This window comes from Pagrus pagrus (genome assembly GCF_965226575.1).
Source record: "Pagrus pagrus genome assembly, chromosome: 9".
Classification (NCBI taxonomy): domain Eukaryota; kingdom Metazoa; phylum Chordata; class Actinopteri; order Spariformes; family Sparidae; genus Pagrus; species Pagrus pagrus.
This window is the reverse complement of record NC_140193.1, coordinates 29,119,054-29,136,030: the sequence shown is the minus strand read 5'-3', so window position 1 is coordinate 29,136,030 and position 16,977 is coordinate 29,119,054. Positions and strand designations below refer to the sequence as shown.

The window sequence follows — 16,977 nt, the reverse complement described above, 5'->3', positions numbered from 1 at the left end:
CACACACACACACACACTGAGAGGAGACTGCTCACACCTTAGGAGGAGGAGGGACATAGCAGTATACACACCATATACACAAAACAATGACCCAGGGTCATAACAGGACATTTGGGAATAAGAAAAAAACTCCTTTTGTTTCAGCTGCCATTTGCCTCCTTTCACTCTGGCAGGGGTGTAGCTGAGCACTCAGTAGAATTTAGGACTGTAGCTGCAGATGCTGGGTTGAATGATGAAACCCCACAGGGGGTGTTTTTTTTTAGGGGTGTTAGTGAGTAGCTTAAGGGTGTGTTAGTGGCCTGAGATGACCCAGACTTGGCTTTCTAATTTCCCTGACCATTAAATTACATCCTTGCCTTAATCTTTTTGCAACCGGGTTATCCCAGTTGGTAGAAATCTCATAAACAGCACTGACTTCTTCTACTGATTCAATTTCAGGAAGTTTACCCTAACGCAAAGCAAATTTTGCATCATGTTACTCGTGTGAGTTTGATCGTGGGGATCTCAAAACAGCCACAACACTTTTATTGCACATTATCTGTAAGCTAGCGAGCAAAGTCACATGACTGTCAACGAACTCAGTATTCACCAGATACTCCGGTTTTATGAATGGGTTATTCGTTAAATGCAGATTTAACTAAATGCACTTGCGTGTCTTAAAAATGCCGGTTGCTAATGTAGCAGTGTGAAGTTGTGTATGGTGGATTTCAGCTGTGTGGCCCAGCCAATCGCTGTGAGAGAGCACCTTATAAAGGCAGGCAGAAGGCACCTGGTTGTCCTCTTGCTTGACGGAGCCTGGGTCACGTCACTTCCTGACGCCCTCCACTTCCTCTTTCACTTGGTGGCAGGTAGGCTGGCGGCGGCGACTGCAGTCTGGTCTCATGCTGTCCATCCAGTTGTTCATTCTGGTTATTTTATTTCAGAGGCTTGCTTGGGTGTTGCTGCTGGCTGCATGTTGCTCACTGTTCGCTGCTCGCCACTTCGCTACGTTGCCTAGCTGCTTTGCTGCTTCTTATCGTTGCTATTAATTTGTCTTATTGCTTGGCTTCACACGGCTTCGCCTCCAGACTTTTATCTGCACACGCTGTCGCGGTGCTCTAATGCTGTCAGGCTGGCTCCTGGCTGCTCACTACAGCTGGCTAGGCAATAGCTTCTGCTCCTTCATCCAGGTCCGGTTTCAGCATTGCCGTGGCTGAATTGTCGCCGTATTGTTGTGTATTGTTGCCCTGTCACCTCTTAACCTGTGTGTGTGTGTGTGTGTGTGTGTGTGTGTGTGTGTGTGAGAACAGTGGGAAAGTTTATTTTATTTTCTTCATGATTAGTTGCTCTTTATGGGATTGTCTTTATTTAGTTGTCTGTCATGATGTCTGCGTGTGGCTGTTTTTTATATTGGGATTGCCGAGTGCCTGTCTGCACAACAAATTTACCAGCTGGTATTAATAAAGAAACCTTAAACCTTGAACCTTGATTTTTTCTTTTGTAACAATTGGTTTCACTGCAATCTGTAATTTTGACTATTAAGTTTGCTTTACGGTTATTTTGGTCTTTGCGGGTTGCAGGTAAATTTCATTTGTGAATTTTTTCAATTTTGTTAATTCTATCTGATTTGCTATTGTGTTTAATTATTGGAGAATTTGTATATTTAATTTCTTGATTTCTGATGTGTGTTTTGTTGTTAGGTACATTTAATTTTCTTTTGTTTCTCAATTGTTGTCCTCTGACTCCCCCATTCAGGTGCTGAGTCTAGGGTGGCGGATTGGTGTCCTGGTGGCGGTGTCCCCCTTGTGTTAGCACTTTTTGGGTTGATTTTGTTTCACTTTCATTTACTTCATGTGTGGTGTTCCTGGGTTCCCCCTTGTTTTGGACACATCTGCCTCAGTAAGTCTCAGCCCTGATGGGCTCCCCTCTTTGCCCCTGAGTGACCCCTTAACATTGGAGATTTTAAAGATTTTGGAAATGTAATTAATAGTGCCTTCTTGGTTTTAAAAATAGTCCTTTTAAAAAAAAAAAAGGTCCCTGGGTGAAACCCCAGGGTGGCGTTGTTTGGTGTGAAATTCATTCTTAACCAACTGCTGCCCAAAGTACGCTCCTCATGTCGCCACACTAACGTGTCTAAATGAGACTACAGAGGTTGTCATGGACATAAAATGTCATCACACCAAACATGGAGACCCACTAGTTCGTCTGTGGACATTGGCTTCAAACTATTATAGTACTTGTGTAGTACGACGGTGGTGACATTGGAGTAATGCGACCGCAATGAAGTCTGTTTATAGCCTAACATCAGCTTTTTACTTCTGGCAATTTACTTTACACTTCGAAAATCATGTAAATGGTGTTAATCTGCGAAGATTATCTTTCTGAACAAAATGTGTCAGTATCATAAACAGAGATTATTTTCCGCAATAATCCAAAATCCAACACCCTGCCCCCTCCCTACACCACTCTGTACTGCCTCATGTTTGAGGCTGATTGTGTCAACACTCAATGAAAAGACACAAATAGACTAAATTTGTGTGATTGTGCAAGTTGTTAAATACATACAAGAAAGGTCAGAGCAGACTCCATCTGCTGAGGGAGCTCAGGTCCTTTGGGGTGCAGGGGGCACTCCTGACTTCTTTCTATGACTCTGTGGTGGCATCAGCCATTTTCTATGGAGTAGTCTGCTGGAGCAGTAGCATCTCGGCAGCAGGCAGGAGGAGACTTGATAAACTTATCAAGAAGGCAGCTCCATCCTGGGATGCCCTCTTGACCCAGTGCAGGTGGTGGGAGAGAGCAGGATGATGGACAAGCTGTCATCGCTGCTGGTGAAGGAGTCTCACCCCCTGCAGGTCACTTTCACAGCACTGGGCAGCTTCTTCAGCAACAGACTGATACACCCTAAGTGTGTGAAGGAGAGGTATCGCAGGTCATTCCTTCCTGCTGCTGTCAGACTCTATAATCAGCACTGCTCCCAATAGACCTCACAGCGATACGTGCAATACGACTATACTATCTGGTCAATTTTCTTAATACCCATATTTATTATTTGTATTGTATAAATATAAATAAAAATTCACTGCTGTTAATTTTGTACAATATCATGTTTATATGTATATATAAGTCTATTCTATTTCTTACCTTTATAATTATATTGTTAATTGATGGCTATTGTTATTGTTTTTTTGTAATATTCTGTCCTTTGGCTGCTGTGGCAAACACATTTCCCCATTGTGGGACAATAAAGGAATACTGATTCTGATTCTGATTCTGAAATGTTGAACTGATGTAACGGTGTGAATGTCGTTGACATCCTGACTTTCACAAACAGCAAGGGGGAGAAGATCACAGTGGCAGTTTGCGGATACTCCAAGCTGTATGACAGTTATGTATGCATACGGAGATCAGACCAAAAAGAAGCTTGCTTAGAATAAAAAGTGAACAAGGAAGTCAGACTACCATGTGAGTTATGAAAATATGTTTCTGTGAATTTATTTCAGCTGTCATACTTTACTCTGAACCAGTGGTTCTTAACTTTTTGTTTTTGGTCATTGCCCCCCTATCCATTATCCAGGTCCCCCACAGTGCCCCATTTATTAAAATGTAGGCTAATTGTCTTCACTTAATGTAATCAGTACACTTATAAGACAGCAGCGGGATTGATTCATTTCTCCACCTCGAACGGATCAACGAAACATGGAGCCAGCTTGCGAGACTCCACCTGGAGAAGGAGATCCCGAGAGGAAAGCCACACCTTTTCTCCCGGCTGATATTGGGGAGTGGGGATACCGTGACAATCCGCCAACCACTGACTTCGCGAGGTAGATCCGGTGAGGGAATCTCGTGCTCTTATGATCTGTCCAAATGAGAAAAGGCTCCAGGGTCCCCTCTAGCCAGTGTCGCCACTCCTACGCCCAGGAGCTATCTATTTCCCACATTGTAGTTTCTCTCCGCAGGGGAGAGACGTCAGGAGAAAAAAGCACAGGGATGAAGCTTGTGTGTAGAGGTGTTGTGGTGGGAGAGAATGACCCCTACATTGGAGTCCAAAGCGTCCACCTCCACCACGAACTGGCGAGCCAGGTCGGGATGTTGAAGGATGGGGGGCATGAGTGAACAGTGCCTTCAGCTTCTTGAAGGCTGTGTCGGCATGTGGAGACCAGATGAAAGGGGAATAAGGGGCGGTGAGCTGTGTGAGAGGAGCCGCGACTCGGCTGTAGTCACGGATGAATTGCCAGCTGAAGTTGGCAAACCCCAGGAAACGCTGTTTTCGTGGGGAAGTTGTGGGCCACTCCTCCACGGCCTGGATCTTGGCGGGGTCTGGCTGAAGCCTCCCCTGGCTATAACAAAGCCCAAAAAGCTGTCTTCAGCCGAGTGGAACACACACTTCTCTGGCTTCACATAAAGCTTATTGTCCAGGAGTCGTCTGAGCACCAGCCTCACCTGCTCTATGTGTTCCTCCAGTGTTCTGGAGAAAATCCGGATATCGTCCAAGTAGACTAATACAAAATGGTTTAAAATGTCACAAAGAATGTCATTGATGAGAGCTTGGAAGACAGCTGGGGTATTCGAGAGACCGAAAGGCATCGCCTGGCATTCAAAGTGTCAGACACTTTGTGCATTCAGGGCCTGGTGGATGGATGCTGGATCCGCTGGGTCCATAATTTGGCCAGATATTTCTGTTACGCTCGGTGGGTTAAATGTAAAAAATGTTAGATCTCCGCGAGAAACACGAAAAAAACTAGAAGTCATACAAAACGACGATCCAACAGGAGCCATGTTCCACATCGAACTGATGAAATCATCTGGCTGCAGGTAGCGTGGTTAGGGTGAGGGCAAAACCATGTATTCTAACAAAACCAAACAATATATAAAAAAAATACTCAGGTATAACAATATCCAAATTATATAATTCAAACTTAAGCAGCAAACTAATCTCAAATAGAGCAATAATCAATATGATCCCAAAATAGGCTCGACACAGCAGCATGTTTGAGCCTTCATCTAACAGCAGTTTCAAGCCTCCATAAAGCAGCAACGGTCCCGAGTGGAGTGGCGTGGCTCCTGCAGGCCATGTGCTGAGACCTCAGCCTGTCTGTAAAATGACCACAATAAAATTAGGGATGGGACGACTGGGCTGATAAAAGCCGGAATAAACATTCACATACCCGTCAGCGTCGTTGGGCTCAAACACCAGGAGGAGAGGGTGAAAGGAAGCCAACACACACACACTGGACACTGTCCTGTCGGACGTTGTTGCGCAACAGCGCGGAGAAGATGAAAGGAAGCCAACACACACTGGACACTGTCTTGTTGGATGTTGTCGCACAACAGCACGGAGGGCAGGGTAAAAGGAAGCCAAGGCACACACTGGACACTGTCTTGTCAGACGTTGTTGCACAACAGCGCGGAGGAGAGGGAGATGCAGCGTGTCTGCAGCACCTGAACCCAGGTAACCCGGAAGGGAAGCACGCACCAGCTGCCAGAGAAAGGGGCGATCTATGCGTCCCTCCCCTCTTATATACACCGCTTAATTAAAGCAACAACCATGGCAATGAGCAACACAAAAGGGGAAATACTCATCCTGCTACATTAATCTTATATCATTTGGAGTACACACGTCAACACTGTGATTTAAACATTGTGTTAATTATTGTTTCTTCTCTTTGAGTTACCTGGCTGGAGGGTGGTGGCTCTCAGGGGAACAAAAGGCGTGGCCAAGGGCATGCAGCACCTTTATACAATCATCGGCTTAATGGGACCAAACCACCTGTTGTGATGTCAGGGGGGGTTCGGGGTTTAGTTATTGGTGTTTTGTATTAGTTTAGGGTGTTGCCTATTTTGTTCACCCCTTTGTGTTACATTTGGTTTACCCGAGTTAGTATATAAGATCCCCTTGTATCTCATTTGGGGAGGTCTGTTGTTTCAGTTGGTACTTTATGATTTGCCAGTTGATTTATAGTTATATTAAGTTGACGTCTTTCAGAGGCCCAAATCCTGAGTTGTAAGTTTGATTTTGTGGCTTTTTTGGGTAAAATAAAACCCACTTTGGTTTGAAATTGTACCTGTGTTCTTGTCCATACTCCTTGGTCCCTGACAGGGTTGTTGGATGAGGGAAAGGGGTCGAGGTTGGTGGATGAAGGAAGGGGGGGTGAGTTAGGTAGATGAAGAGCGGGGTTTGAGTTGCTTATTGGCCGGACCATCTGGGAGCCAGGGAGGTTGCGACTCGGAATGGGGGTACGTCTCAATGGGCGCACGTCTTAGTCAGCGTGGCTTCTTCATCATCCCCCAAAAAGGATTACTGGGTTATACGGAAATGTGCTCGATGGATATCGCTGAGGTGGCTGTGGATGTAGGAGCTGTAGGCTTGGGAGGACCAGCGGCCCAGGAGCTTGATGGTGTGGTCAGGAATTCCTTGTCTGGAGGTGGTAGTGGCAGTGTCTATGCGGAAGGAGTGGCTTGTTTAGAGTTCGGGAGAGATCCCTGACTTAGTTAAAATCTGGCATCGATGGTGATGGAACCAGAAGAGAGTTGAGACTCTGCCTGATTCGGTGATGAAGAGTGGATCTTGTGGGGAGGCGTGGTGTGCTTGTCATTCGTAAGGGCTTAGGTACAAATTTAATCAGAAAAAGGAAGATGGGATGAGAGAGGCCGAACTGGTCTTGCTTCGTTTAGGTTGAATCGAAGGGTGTCTTGGGAGTGGATGGAGATGTCTGAGAGGGTTGCGTGTCGAGAGGGGTCGTGAGTGGAGGTGAATTCTGAGCATCGCAGGAAGCCGAAGAATGCCAGTAGGAAAACTGATTCGAGGGTCAAGTCAATGAATGGGGATGAGTATCCTGTGCGGAGGGTTAGGGTGACAGGCTGTCCAGGATGACTTGCTGGGATGAGACGACGAGGTGCTGGGATGAGGCGACGAGGTGGAGGAGATGGGGTTTTTTGTGTAGATGGTGGTCGAAAACGGTGGGACTGGTGTAGGGTGAGGGTCCGAGTCTGCGGCCAAGGACTTGTATTTCTGAAACAAGAACCGGGAGAGTGAATCAGCAATGCGGTTTAGGTAGCTGGGAATGTGGGCTGTGCGGATTATGGGGGCTGTGACTTGGGTGAGGCAACGGATGAATTGCACGATGTCCAGTGATTGTGAGCGGCCTTTGTTGATGAGGTTGACAGCTGGGAGGTTGTCGGAGTGGATGAGGATGACTGTTCTGGACCATTCATGTCCCCAAAGAAGAGCAGCGATTATGACTGGGTATATTTCGTAGAGGGCAGAGAAAGGGGAGAGTGAGGACAGTTCCGGGGGCCATGTGAAGGCGAACCATCTGCCGGCGTAGTAGCCTCCTCCGAAACCTGTTGAGGGTGCAGTGTCTGTATACAGCTGGATATCTTCTGGTTGGGTGATCCGGTCATCATAAAAGAAGAAAATGCCATTCTATGCGGACAGAAAATCGCGGCACATTCTCAGCTCCATTTTGCATGAATCATCCAGATCGATGTGGTCGTGGAGGGACGGAATGGTGTAAGACAGGGATAGAAGTTGGGAGATGAGGGATCGGCCCTGGGGAATGATGCGGATGCCATAGTTGAGGTGTCTGAGCAGGGAGAGAAGCTGGCGCTTGGTGCAGTGGTGGTCGAGGAGGTAGTTGGAAATGAATGGCGGATGGGCAAGACTTTGGACGCGCTGGTGATATCTGCCTTAGCTAGCCAGGCACCGTGGCCGGCATGGCGGATGAGGTTGATGGCGTAGGTGATGGTGGTGTAATGCATGGAGAAATCCAGGCTGGGGATGAGGCTGTTGATGCTTAGTGTGGTGGTGCCGTGGGGGGAAGAGAGGTCAATGATAAGCCTGAGCTTTTGTGGGTGGCAATGCCAATGGGGCTGATGTGGTAGATGGGGAAGGGAGGGCTGGAAAAGGGGCTGATCATAAAGCAGTCCGTGACTTCCTTACGGAGTAATGTGTCCACTGTGTCAGGTTCGGCGAGTGTGGATTGTAGATTGTGGCAGATGAAAGATGAGTCGGGGAAGGAGACGATGCCTGGGTGAAAGCCGAAAGTGAAACCATGGATAAGGAAGTGGACGAAGGAACAGTAGAGGTGGTGAGTCAAGGCGGCCTTCAGGGCGGTGATGTTGATGGGTGTCTTGAGGTGTCGCTTTAGTCAGGGTGTGTGTTTTGTTGGGTTATGGGGGCAGGTGGTCCTGGTGTGGGTGCCGCCACAGAAAGGAGCAAGTGTGAAAGAAGCGGCAGCTTGAAAGGTTGCAACCCTGGTCGTTGAAGTTGTTACAGACCATCCTGCCACCCATTCGGTGGCTGGGTGTGAGGAAGCTCCGCAAAGGTTGCACAGGAGGTAGGGGCTTGCCGCGAACAAGCCGCAGTAGAGCTTGGAATCCAGGGTCCCCCAATATGTACCCTGATTGAACTGGTGTAGATGGCCTGCGGCTTGGGAAGAGAAGAGGACGTAGTCAGTATAGAAACCTGTGTCGCTGAACCGCAGAGGGAAGACAGAGCAGAGTGAGTCCTGGTAAAGGGAGAAAGCGAATGCGAACTCGACTGAAGGACGCTGTGGGAACAGAACATTCAGGTGGGTGTTGGGGGAGGAAGGGCGGAGGGAGGGGGCGGGAAGGGTACAGGGATAGAAAAGTAGGAAGTTGGGAAGGGCCAGCCATGGATGTGCCCTGGCCTGTGGTTGTGGTGGCGGCATGTGCAGTGGTGTGGTTGGTAGTGGTTGCCTGGAAAGGGTAACTGGATGTTACTGTCGGAGCGAGGTTAATTGGAGGGAAGGCAGATGGAAGAGAAGAAGAAGGGATGCTGGGATGAAGGGATGTATGTGCATGAGAGGATTGTGCAACCTGTGGGTTCAAGGATGAGAGGAAAGAGGAAAACAGGTTAAACATGGAGGGAGCAGGCACAAGGGGAGATATGACCTGGACCTCTGCTGGGGCTGGAAGAGATTGCGGCCCTGCTGCAGTGACATCATCGGTGTGACTGACCTCATTGGTGCACCGAGTTGCGTGTGTGGTGGCCGTAGTGGAGGTGGATGTGCAGGTCGTCAGCAGCAGGAAGAGCCAGGCTTTATTGTCGGTTCTGGATGAAGGGGATGCGCATTTCCCTGAGGGCATGCTGGAGGCGAGCGATTGTCCAGTTTGAAATGGATGTGGTGGGACGGGGAGGCGTCTTTGGCTGGCGGCCATGCGGCCGTGGGTTGAGCGCCAGGAGGCTGGCCGGTCGGACCCGCAGTGTCTGGAAGCCCGGTTATCACTTGGATCGCGGCGTGGAGGGCTACGACCCCTGCGCGGATGATGCTTTGCTGAAGCTGGTGGATGCGGAATAATGGATGATGCACTGGCGCTGCCGGGGGATGTGGATGGTGGAGCGCAGGCATGATGGCCACTCGGCTGGCCGCTCCAGAGTGGAGGCGATCACGGACTAGGGAGATTCAGATACAACAGAGCGCTCGGCGAAGAGATCGTCGGAGCAGCTCCAGGTCCATGATGAAGGCAGTAAAGTATAAGATTAGTTTTGAGATTTTAGGTTTGCTAGTCCAGTTAGACGATGTCAGAACTTGGGACGAACGGGAGAACACTGGTTAGGCATGCCTATATAAGTTTCACAGGGAATTGAATCAGGTTGACGCAGGTGGTTAAATTAATGAGACACAGGTGGTTACGTTGATGAGACGCAGGTGGTTGGATTGGCTGAGCCTGGGTGGCAGATCAGCCAGGAGAAGCGGCGTGGTCCGATTCCGGAGTCCTTAGTTATAATAACTCCATTAAGATGTAGCAAGCTGACTTTTATATCAAATTAGGCAAAAACTAGAAATGATATGTACATTAAATACCTCAATAATGCTGAAATTAGAAACTGCATATAATGCATAATTTGCAGTGTTAGGCAAGTTATTTTCAAAATGCAATATATTACATATTAACAGTTACCTTGGTTTTAAAGGAATATATTACGTTACAATATTACTGTCTACTGTCTAAATATTAATATATTACTTATTACAGTACTTTTTAGTTACTTTCAAGAAAATGCCCAAATAACCTATATATATATATATATATATATATATAACATATATATTTAAATAAACAAATGGCCTTGGACACAGGGATGAGCAGGCAGACAAAAGATCACCGTCTGATATATTATGAGATAGGAATACATATTTTTAATTGTAGGCTTAGATACGTGAAACACAAAAGACCTATACCTTCCATAATGTAGCCTACACTGACATGCCAAGACAAAAATCTATTTTTCTATGCCTTTTTATTTTAGTCAATAGAGCAAGGAACGCATGGGCATATGTGATTCAAGAATGTAAATTATAGTGCGCATAGAGAATTAGGCTTCATCACTGGGCCTACAAAATACCGCTCATTTCATCCACACAGAAACTGAACTTTGAACTGTACTTTTGTAACTAGTAATATAAATTTTGTACTTTTGTAACACATCACCCCCAACACTGATAAACTGACCTACTAATTATACTCTAATTAGGAACTGAATAGCAGATGCAATGCCACATTAGATCCAAAATATACTACTTAGACGCTATTTTACCCTTTCTACCACATAATACTGTAGACACCACACTTATTAATGCTACCAACTTGGACCTATGATGGCTTAATTAGACAGCACAAGCTGTAATTTGACAAAAGTAGTGCCATATTAATGGTCCAACAAAAAACAGAGCTCAGAGGATGATGCATTTATTTGGGCTTTACTAACATAGTTTTACTTTATTACTGGGTAATTTGTTGCTAAAACCACATTGTTAGACCCGTATTAGATATTCTCAGAGGTTAATTAGCGACACATTACAACATTTGGCTGGTTTCTTACAATTTTACACTTCTGAGTTTTCAAGTGCATGGCAGAGAAAGTGGCAACAGGATAAAGCATCCAATGTTTGTCAGAAGTATAGAATTCTACTGGACCAGCCAAACAGGTGGTCTTATTAACCTCTAAGATAGTCTAATAATGGTCTAACAGGTAGGACATCAGATGTTCTCTGCTTTATTTTCCAGCACAGTTTTCTTGTAATGTGCCGCCTGTGTTGTCTAATTAACCCAGTTTAGGTCCATGCTGGTAGCATTAAGTGTGGTGTCTACAGTATTATTTAGTAATATGGATAAAATAGTGTCGATTTTGGATCTGATATGGAATTGCATTTCATTACTTATTGCATGATCTTGCAAAATTGTATGTTATGGTGTATAAGGGTCTCCATTTGGTTCCTAATACATCATTTGCATGCATTTTCTAATTACAGTCTAATTTAGGTATTTAGGTGTATGGTTTATAATGAGGATGTAAATGTATGTTATTTTTTCTAGGTTTTGTCAGATTTTATACAAATTATGGCTTATTATGTCTTTATTAGATTACTTAGCATGTAACTGTTTGTTTACTGTCTAATAAAGAACATTTTTTTCTAGTATTTCTTCAAAGCATTTGAGAATTTCTGAAAAGTTCTGAGCTTAGTTCTGAATTTATTGTTATTTCTAACTCGTATGCATTTAAAGGTGTTTACATACAAAATGGCTGCATTACAGGCCTGGTACACCATCACCAGCGACATAGTACCAAGTGTCTGCTGATGTCTGTGGTTGACTGGAGACTGTTATATTCTTGTGTAGATATAAACATCCGAAAATACTACTTTAAGTTGGGACTTCTTTTCAAATCATTACACAGTACACAGTCAGCACAACACAAATGTGTCACAGTTATTTTTTTTAAAGGCTACACAGTAAACCCTAGACGCTCCTTAAAAACAATAACTGAATAAACAAACCAGCAGTAGCTTCACACAGTCATTCTAAGAGAAGACCATATTGTAGTCTACACAATGTGAAGACAAATAGACACTGATCAGCCACAACATTAAAACCATTGTCATCAATCAGCCATAACATTTCAAAGTCATCAGATAAAGCTGTTGCCATGAGGGGGTGTACTTGGTCTGCAGCCATGCCCAGATAGTTGCTAATCTCTGTCAATGAACATCCACTTGACCACTTAGCAGAACATTGCCTTATAAAGAAATGATCAATGTCATTCACTTCACCTGTAGGCAGTGTTGACCTTGTATGATCGTGTGTATGATCTTGCAGTATTTAATTACTTTTCACCATGACCAAGTATGTTTTTCAGTCATGCTGAGGGTCTAATTTCTAATTTCAGTCTTTCTATAGTATGTTAAACTCACAGGAGTCAGGCTGCAGTATCTTAAATGTAACTATGAGCTTAATTGATTTTCTAAACCAACTATAAAAAAGGGCATATATTACAGGGTTTAGGCAGGAGTTAAAACTGAACATGCATATTACAAAGGCAGCAGATGAAGCATTGAGCAAGTTATCTTGGCCTGTAAGAGCAACACAATAATATGGGCAGAGACATATTAGAAACACAACAACAACAACACCAAGAGTCCTGGCTGCTTTCATTTCAGATTTCTTTGCAGTTACTTTCCCTGATTGTGTGACAGCTGCAATATGAGACCGCATGGCACGAGCCTGAGACACAGCCACTACAAATACTCTCATATACAAAACAACAATAAGAGTAATGGGAACAATGAAGGATAAAATGAGATCTGCAAGTCCAGCAATGTAGTTAATGAAAAATATACACTCCCCAATGCAGGAGTGAAACCTGCCTGGTTCTTTCATTATATCCTTCAGGATCAGACTTTGAACAATTACAGAGCATATCCAACACAGATAAACACACACCTGAACTCTTTTTTGTGTGATTTTACTGTAGTAATGCAGAGGATGACAAATAGCCACATAGCGGTCAACAGATACGAGCACCATGGTTCCTATTGAGGCAGAGGCAATAATATAAGCTAGATACTGATACACAGTACACATGAGGTCACCAAGGAACCAGCAGCCGTCTATGAGGACAATTTGAAGGAACATGAGGAGACCAACGAAGAAATCTGAGACAGCCAGAGAGAGGAGGATAATGTTGGTGGGGGTGTGGAGCTGCCTGGAGAGGAAGAACAGCAATATATTTATCAATATTTATCATATCAATCATCATTCAGATAACAGCAGATCCAGCACGACTGAAATACAATCAGATTACTATTTGTCATAGTTTAATGTCAGGCAATACTTTTTATTACTATTCATTATCATCATATATTAATGAATGTCTACTTGAAGTGGGAGATAGAGATGACGACCAGCAGGTTAAGAGCTGCAGTGAGCAGAGAGATGAAGGACAGCAGAATGTAAATCAGCATGGTCTCAAAGTGAGGACGTATTGGCTTCCTGCAGGAGCTGTTGAGGAGTTGTGGAAAGCAAAGGTCAGTTCCCTTCAAGGTCTCCATCACCAGAGAGAGGAGAACCTGCTGAGCTCTGGCAGCTTTTTGACCAAAGGTTTCCGTCATACAACTAATTTATCACTATCCTTCTGGCCCAGCCCTCCTTCCTCCTCACCTCTGCTGCTTTGTTCCTCTCCATAGAGATTGAAGTATTATGCCTTCTTTGTTCATCCTCCTCGTCATGTTGATGACTTTGGTTTATGTTTATCTCCACCTTTGGCCATCTGCCAGGGGTCCGTTTCACAAAGCAGGTTCAACCAACTCTGAGTCTAACCTTGAACCCTGAGTTGATCTACTCTGAGATAGGAAACTCTGAATTTTCGGTTCCAGAACAGCTGATTTGAGTTAGTTTGATCAACTCGTAGTAGTTTCACCTGGAGTTAAGCGCGTGCGCCACAAGTATAAAAAGACAACATCAATGGAGCCTCGATTCGACGAGTCACCATGGCAACGGGGAAGAGGAGGGCTAAATTTTTCACCCCACTGGGCGTTTCAGGGCGAGGCACACTTTTCTGACCGCTCTGCATACAGTTGCCTTGCTCAAGTGCTCTGCATCTCCGACGTTGTATAAAAAAACTCCCTATTCAAAAAACAAAACAAAAAAAAACGCAGCGCAACACACAACATCTGCTGGGATGTGAGAGCATGACTTCGGTTGGTAATGTTGGAAATGTAAGGACGGATTAGGTTGTGTATGTAAATGATGGACTGTGACGTGAAACGGTACCGCTCAAAAAGATAATTGTCTGGAAATGCAAGAACGTCTATGCGCGGTCTGATAATCATCTCCCGACGAATATTTAATTCTCTGCGCAGTAATGCTGCACCTTCATCCACGGGATCATTATCAAAAGGACATGCCATGGTAGTGAAAATAGTCGCCACCTAATATAACTTCTAATGTCGCCTACTGACTGATTTTTGCAGTGATTTTCTCAAAAAACAGACGGCAGAACTATATTACGCCAAAACTCGCCTGCTGACTGAATGAATGAGGAAATCAAATACCGTGTGTGGCTGAAAGAGGCGGAGACAGAGAGAAACTCGAGGTTTGTTGAGAAAAACCTGGTCCCGACCAGGTTAGGTTCATAGAGTATGTTACCATGGTAACTGACAGAGAGCTTAAGTTACCTCTCTCTGTGAAACAGGTTGGAGTTACCCCTCTTTCTCTGGTTTGAGTTACCTCCCTTTGTGAAACGGAAAACTCAGAGTTTCCCTCATTTCAGGGTTAACAGACTCAGAGTTTCCACTAAACCTGCTTTGTGAAACGGACCCCAGATGTCACAGGTCAAAGGTGGCTGAGCTCAAGTGGTAAATGTTGCACTTTGTGAGAGTACGTTCTTGCTCTAATCTTTGTGCACTTGATATTATCCCAGCTGGTAGAAATCCCATGAACTTGTTATTTCTGGAAATGTATGTAAATTATCCCAAAACACCTATCCCAGTCTAGCCCAAAGTAAATACAAAGCTGTTGGTGAACCATTTTGAGTACAGACATGGTTTGGGGCTCTTTTGAAAGGTTATTAAGATGGTTTTGTGCTGGGTTAGAAGAACCTAAATTACTGCTTAATTTTCTTGAATACAAAATGAGCCTGAAGATGACCCGTAATGGCCTCTGTCAGCTAGAAGACACAATGGGCCCTATTTAGACAGTCTAAGGCACAGCCCGCTAGTGCGTTTAGGACGTGTCCAAGTTCATTTTGCAAGTTGAACAACGGATAATCTGCAAGCATGGCGCATAAAGGTGGTTTTTCAACTCTGAACTACTCATGGGTGTGTTTTTTGGTGGAAATAAATCAAACCAATCTGAGTGTCATCTCCCATTGCCTTTAAGAGCCAGGTGCACCAGGGCCTGACACATATTAAACACTCGTACTCGTCTTCACTGAGGGAAAGGGATGTGATCCTCAGCTGCTGGACCCTCTTCCTTGCCATTTCACAATCATCTGTCCCATCAACAACTCTGTTTGACTGCATATGAAAAAATACACTGATATTTAACTGAGGGGGAGGAGAAGTGCTGCTGCTGCGTCCCTCTGTGTGTGCACGGATCTCAGTCCGTGGATCAGACGGGTCATAAAAAGTATCATCCTGATCAATAACCAGTGGGATGAGAGGGGGGAAATACGTCCGTAATGAGGAAAATATTAATGACATTACCTGCAGCGACCCTCCAGCAGTAGAAACTATATGTGTATCCCTACATTAACATGCGCATTTGCGCACAAGAAATAGCTGATAAACTTCACTGATTATTTCAAACTCCTAACTCGTTTCCTTTGGAGAGTTTATAACTACAGATTTAGTTTGCCATGATATTTGATACAGTACATGACTGTGTTCATGGAAATGTTTAAAATAACTGAAAGCAGCCTCTCAAATCATAGAATCAGAGTGTATGAACAGTGTGAACCCATCAGTGTAGGCACATCTAATGTGCTCTTTAAATAGCAGGAAACAGACTGCGCTTTTGACTTTAGACCAGCTTTTTGTTCATTCATGACACAGTCACTTTCTGCTGCCTCTATATAGCAATGTGCCATTTTCAGACCAACAGGCCAGGGGGCGCACAGGTGGGTGCAGGTACATCTACTCTTTATACAATGTGGGCGCTGGGCGTGAAAATGACAGCTGCGTCGGTCTGAAACTAGCATTTACTGCTTTGCGCTGAGCATTAGATAGAATGCACATTCAGTTTTTTTTCTGTTACTGTTGCTCTCCGGTATGTTTTCACTCGTTTCAACAAAGAAAATGATCTTTCTCCTGAACAGTTTGCAATCGGTAATGTCAGATACATGCGAAGGCAAATGTCCACATTAGGGAAAGCATCCCTCAAGCCTAGCTCTAGGAGCTTCTTGTACATGGCCATGACTGATTCTTCATCTTTTACCATTGAGATGAACTGGCAAAACTCTGCTGTAAAGTCCTCCTCAAGATCCTGAGGGTATATTTTCTTCAGCATTTCTGTGGCTGCACAGATTTGTTCAATGTCCATTGATTTCGTTTTAGTAAGGAAACCAAATTTCTCCTCCACACTTTTGTATGCGTCTTTGCGTCGTTTCAACTCTTGTGACAAGCAGTCACAGATGACATAATGTGTGTCAATCAGGAAAGCTTCACGGCCTGAGCGGCGCACCTCTGGACCTGCAGACTCACCGAACGAAACTTTCTTCACTCGTCTTCTTTGGCTATCTGCTTGGTATCCCTCTGTTGCTGTGAGAGTTTTGGCCTCTGCTTCATAGGCATCAAAATCATTTCTGGCCTGTCCTTTGAAGTCTATGAGTGAACTGTACAGAATAGGAACATTACATACATCAATTTGTACCTGCTGCAATGCTGCTGGTTAAATTGATTCTTCTCAGCAGGTCATCTCACACTACTGTCATAACTGCAGTTTCAAGGGTGTCCATCACTGTTATTAATTGACACGCCTCATATTGAGCAGCTCTGGGGGTTCCATGGTCAACTTTGATTTCATTCAAAGCATCTTGAATAGCTTTGTAGCCAAATCTCAGAGCTTTTGTTGCATCAGCTCTCGCAGACCACTTTGTGCCGGAAAGGCTCTTCAGTGTCAGACCTCGCTTACATTTTGTGAGGTGGGCTGTTAAAATCTCCCTCCGCCAAGTTGAAGCTGAGAAAAAGTTGTAGAGAT

General features: G+C 44.7%; 1 protein-coding gene across 1 annotated transcript; it reads right to left on the bottom strand.

Moving 5' to 3' along the window:
• Positions 1 to 12,174: 12,174 nt before the first annotated feature.
• On the bottom strand, positions 12,175 to 13,391 carry LOC311262941 (trace amine-associated receptor 13c-like; the record flags this gene model as incomplete). The annotated part of the gene is made up of 2 exons (XM_084362691.1): positions 12,175 to 12,985; positions 13,159 to 13,391. 2 exons carry the CDS (start codon positions 13,389 to 13,391, stop codon positions 12,175 to 12,177), a joined length of 1,044 nt encoding a protein of 347 aa, XP_084218817.1.
• Between the last annotated feature and the right edge of the window lie 3,586 nt (positions 13,392 to 16,977).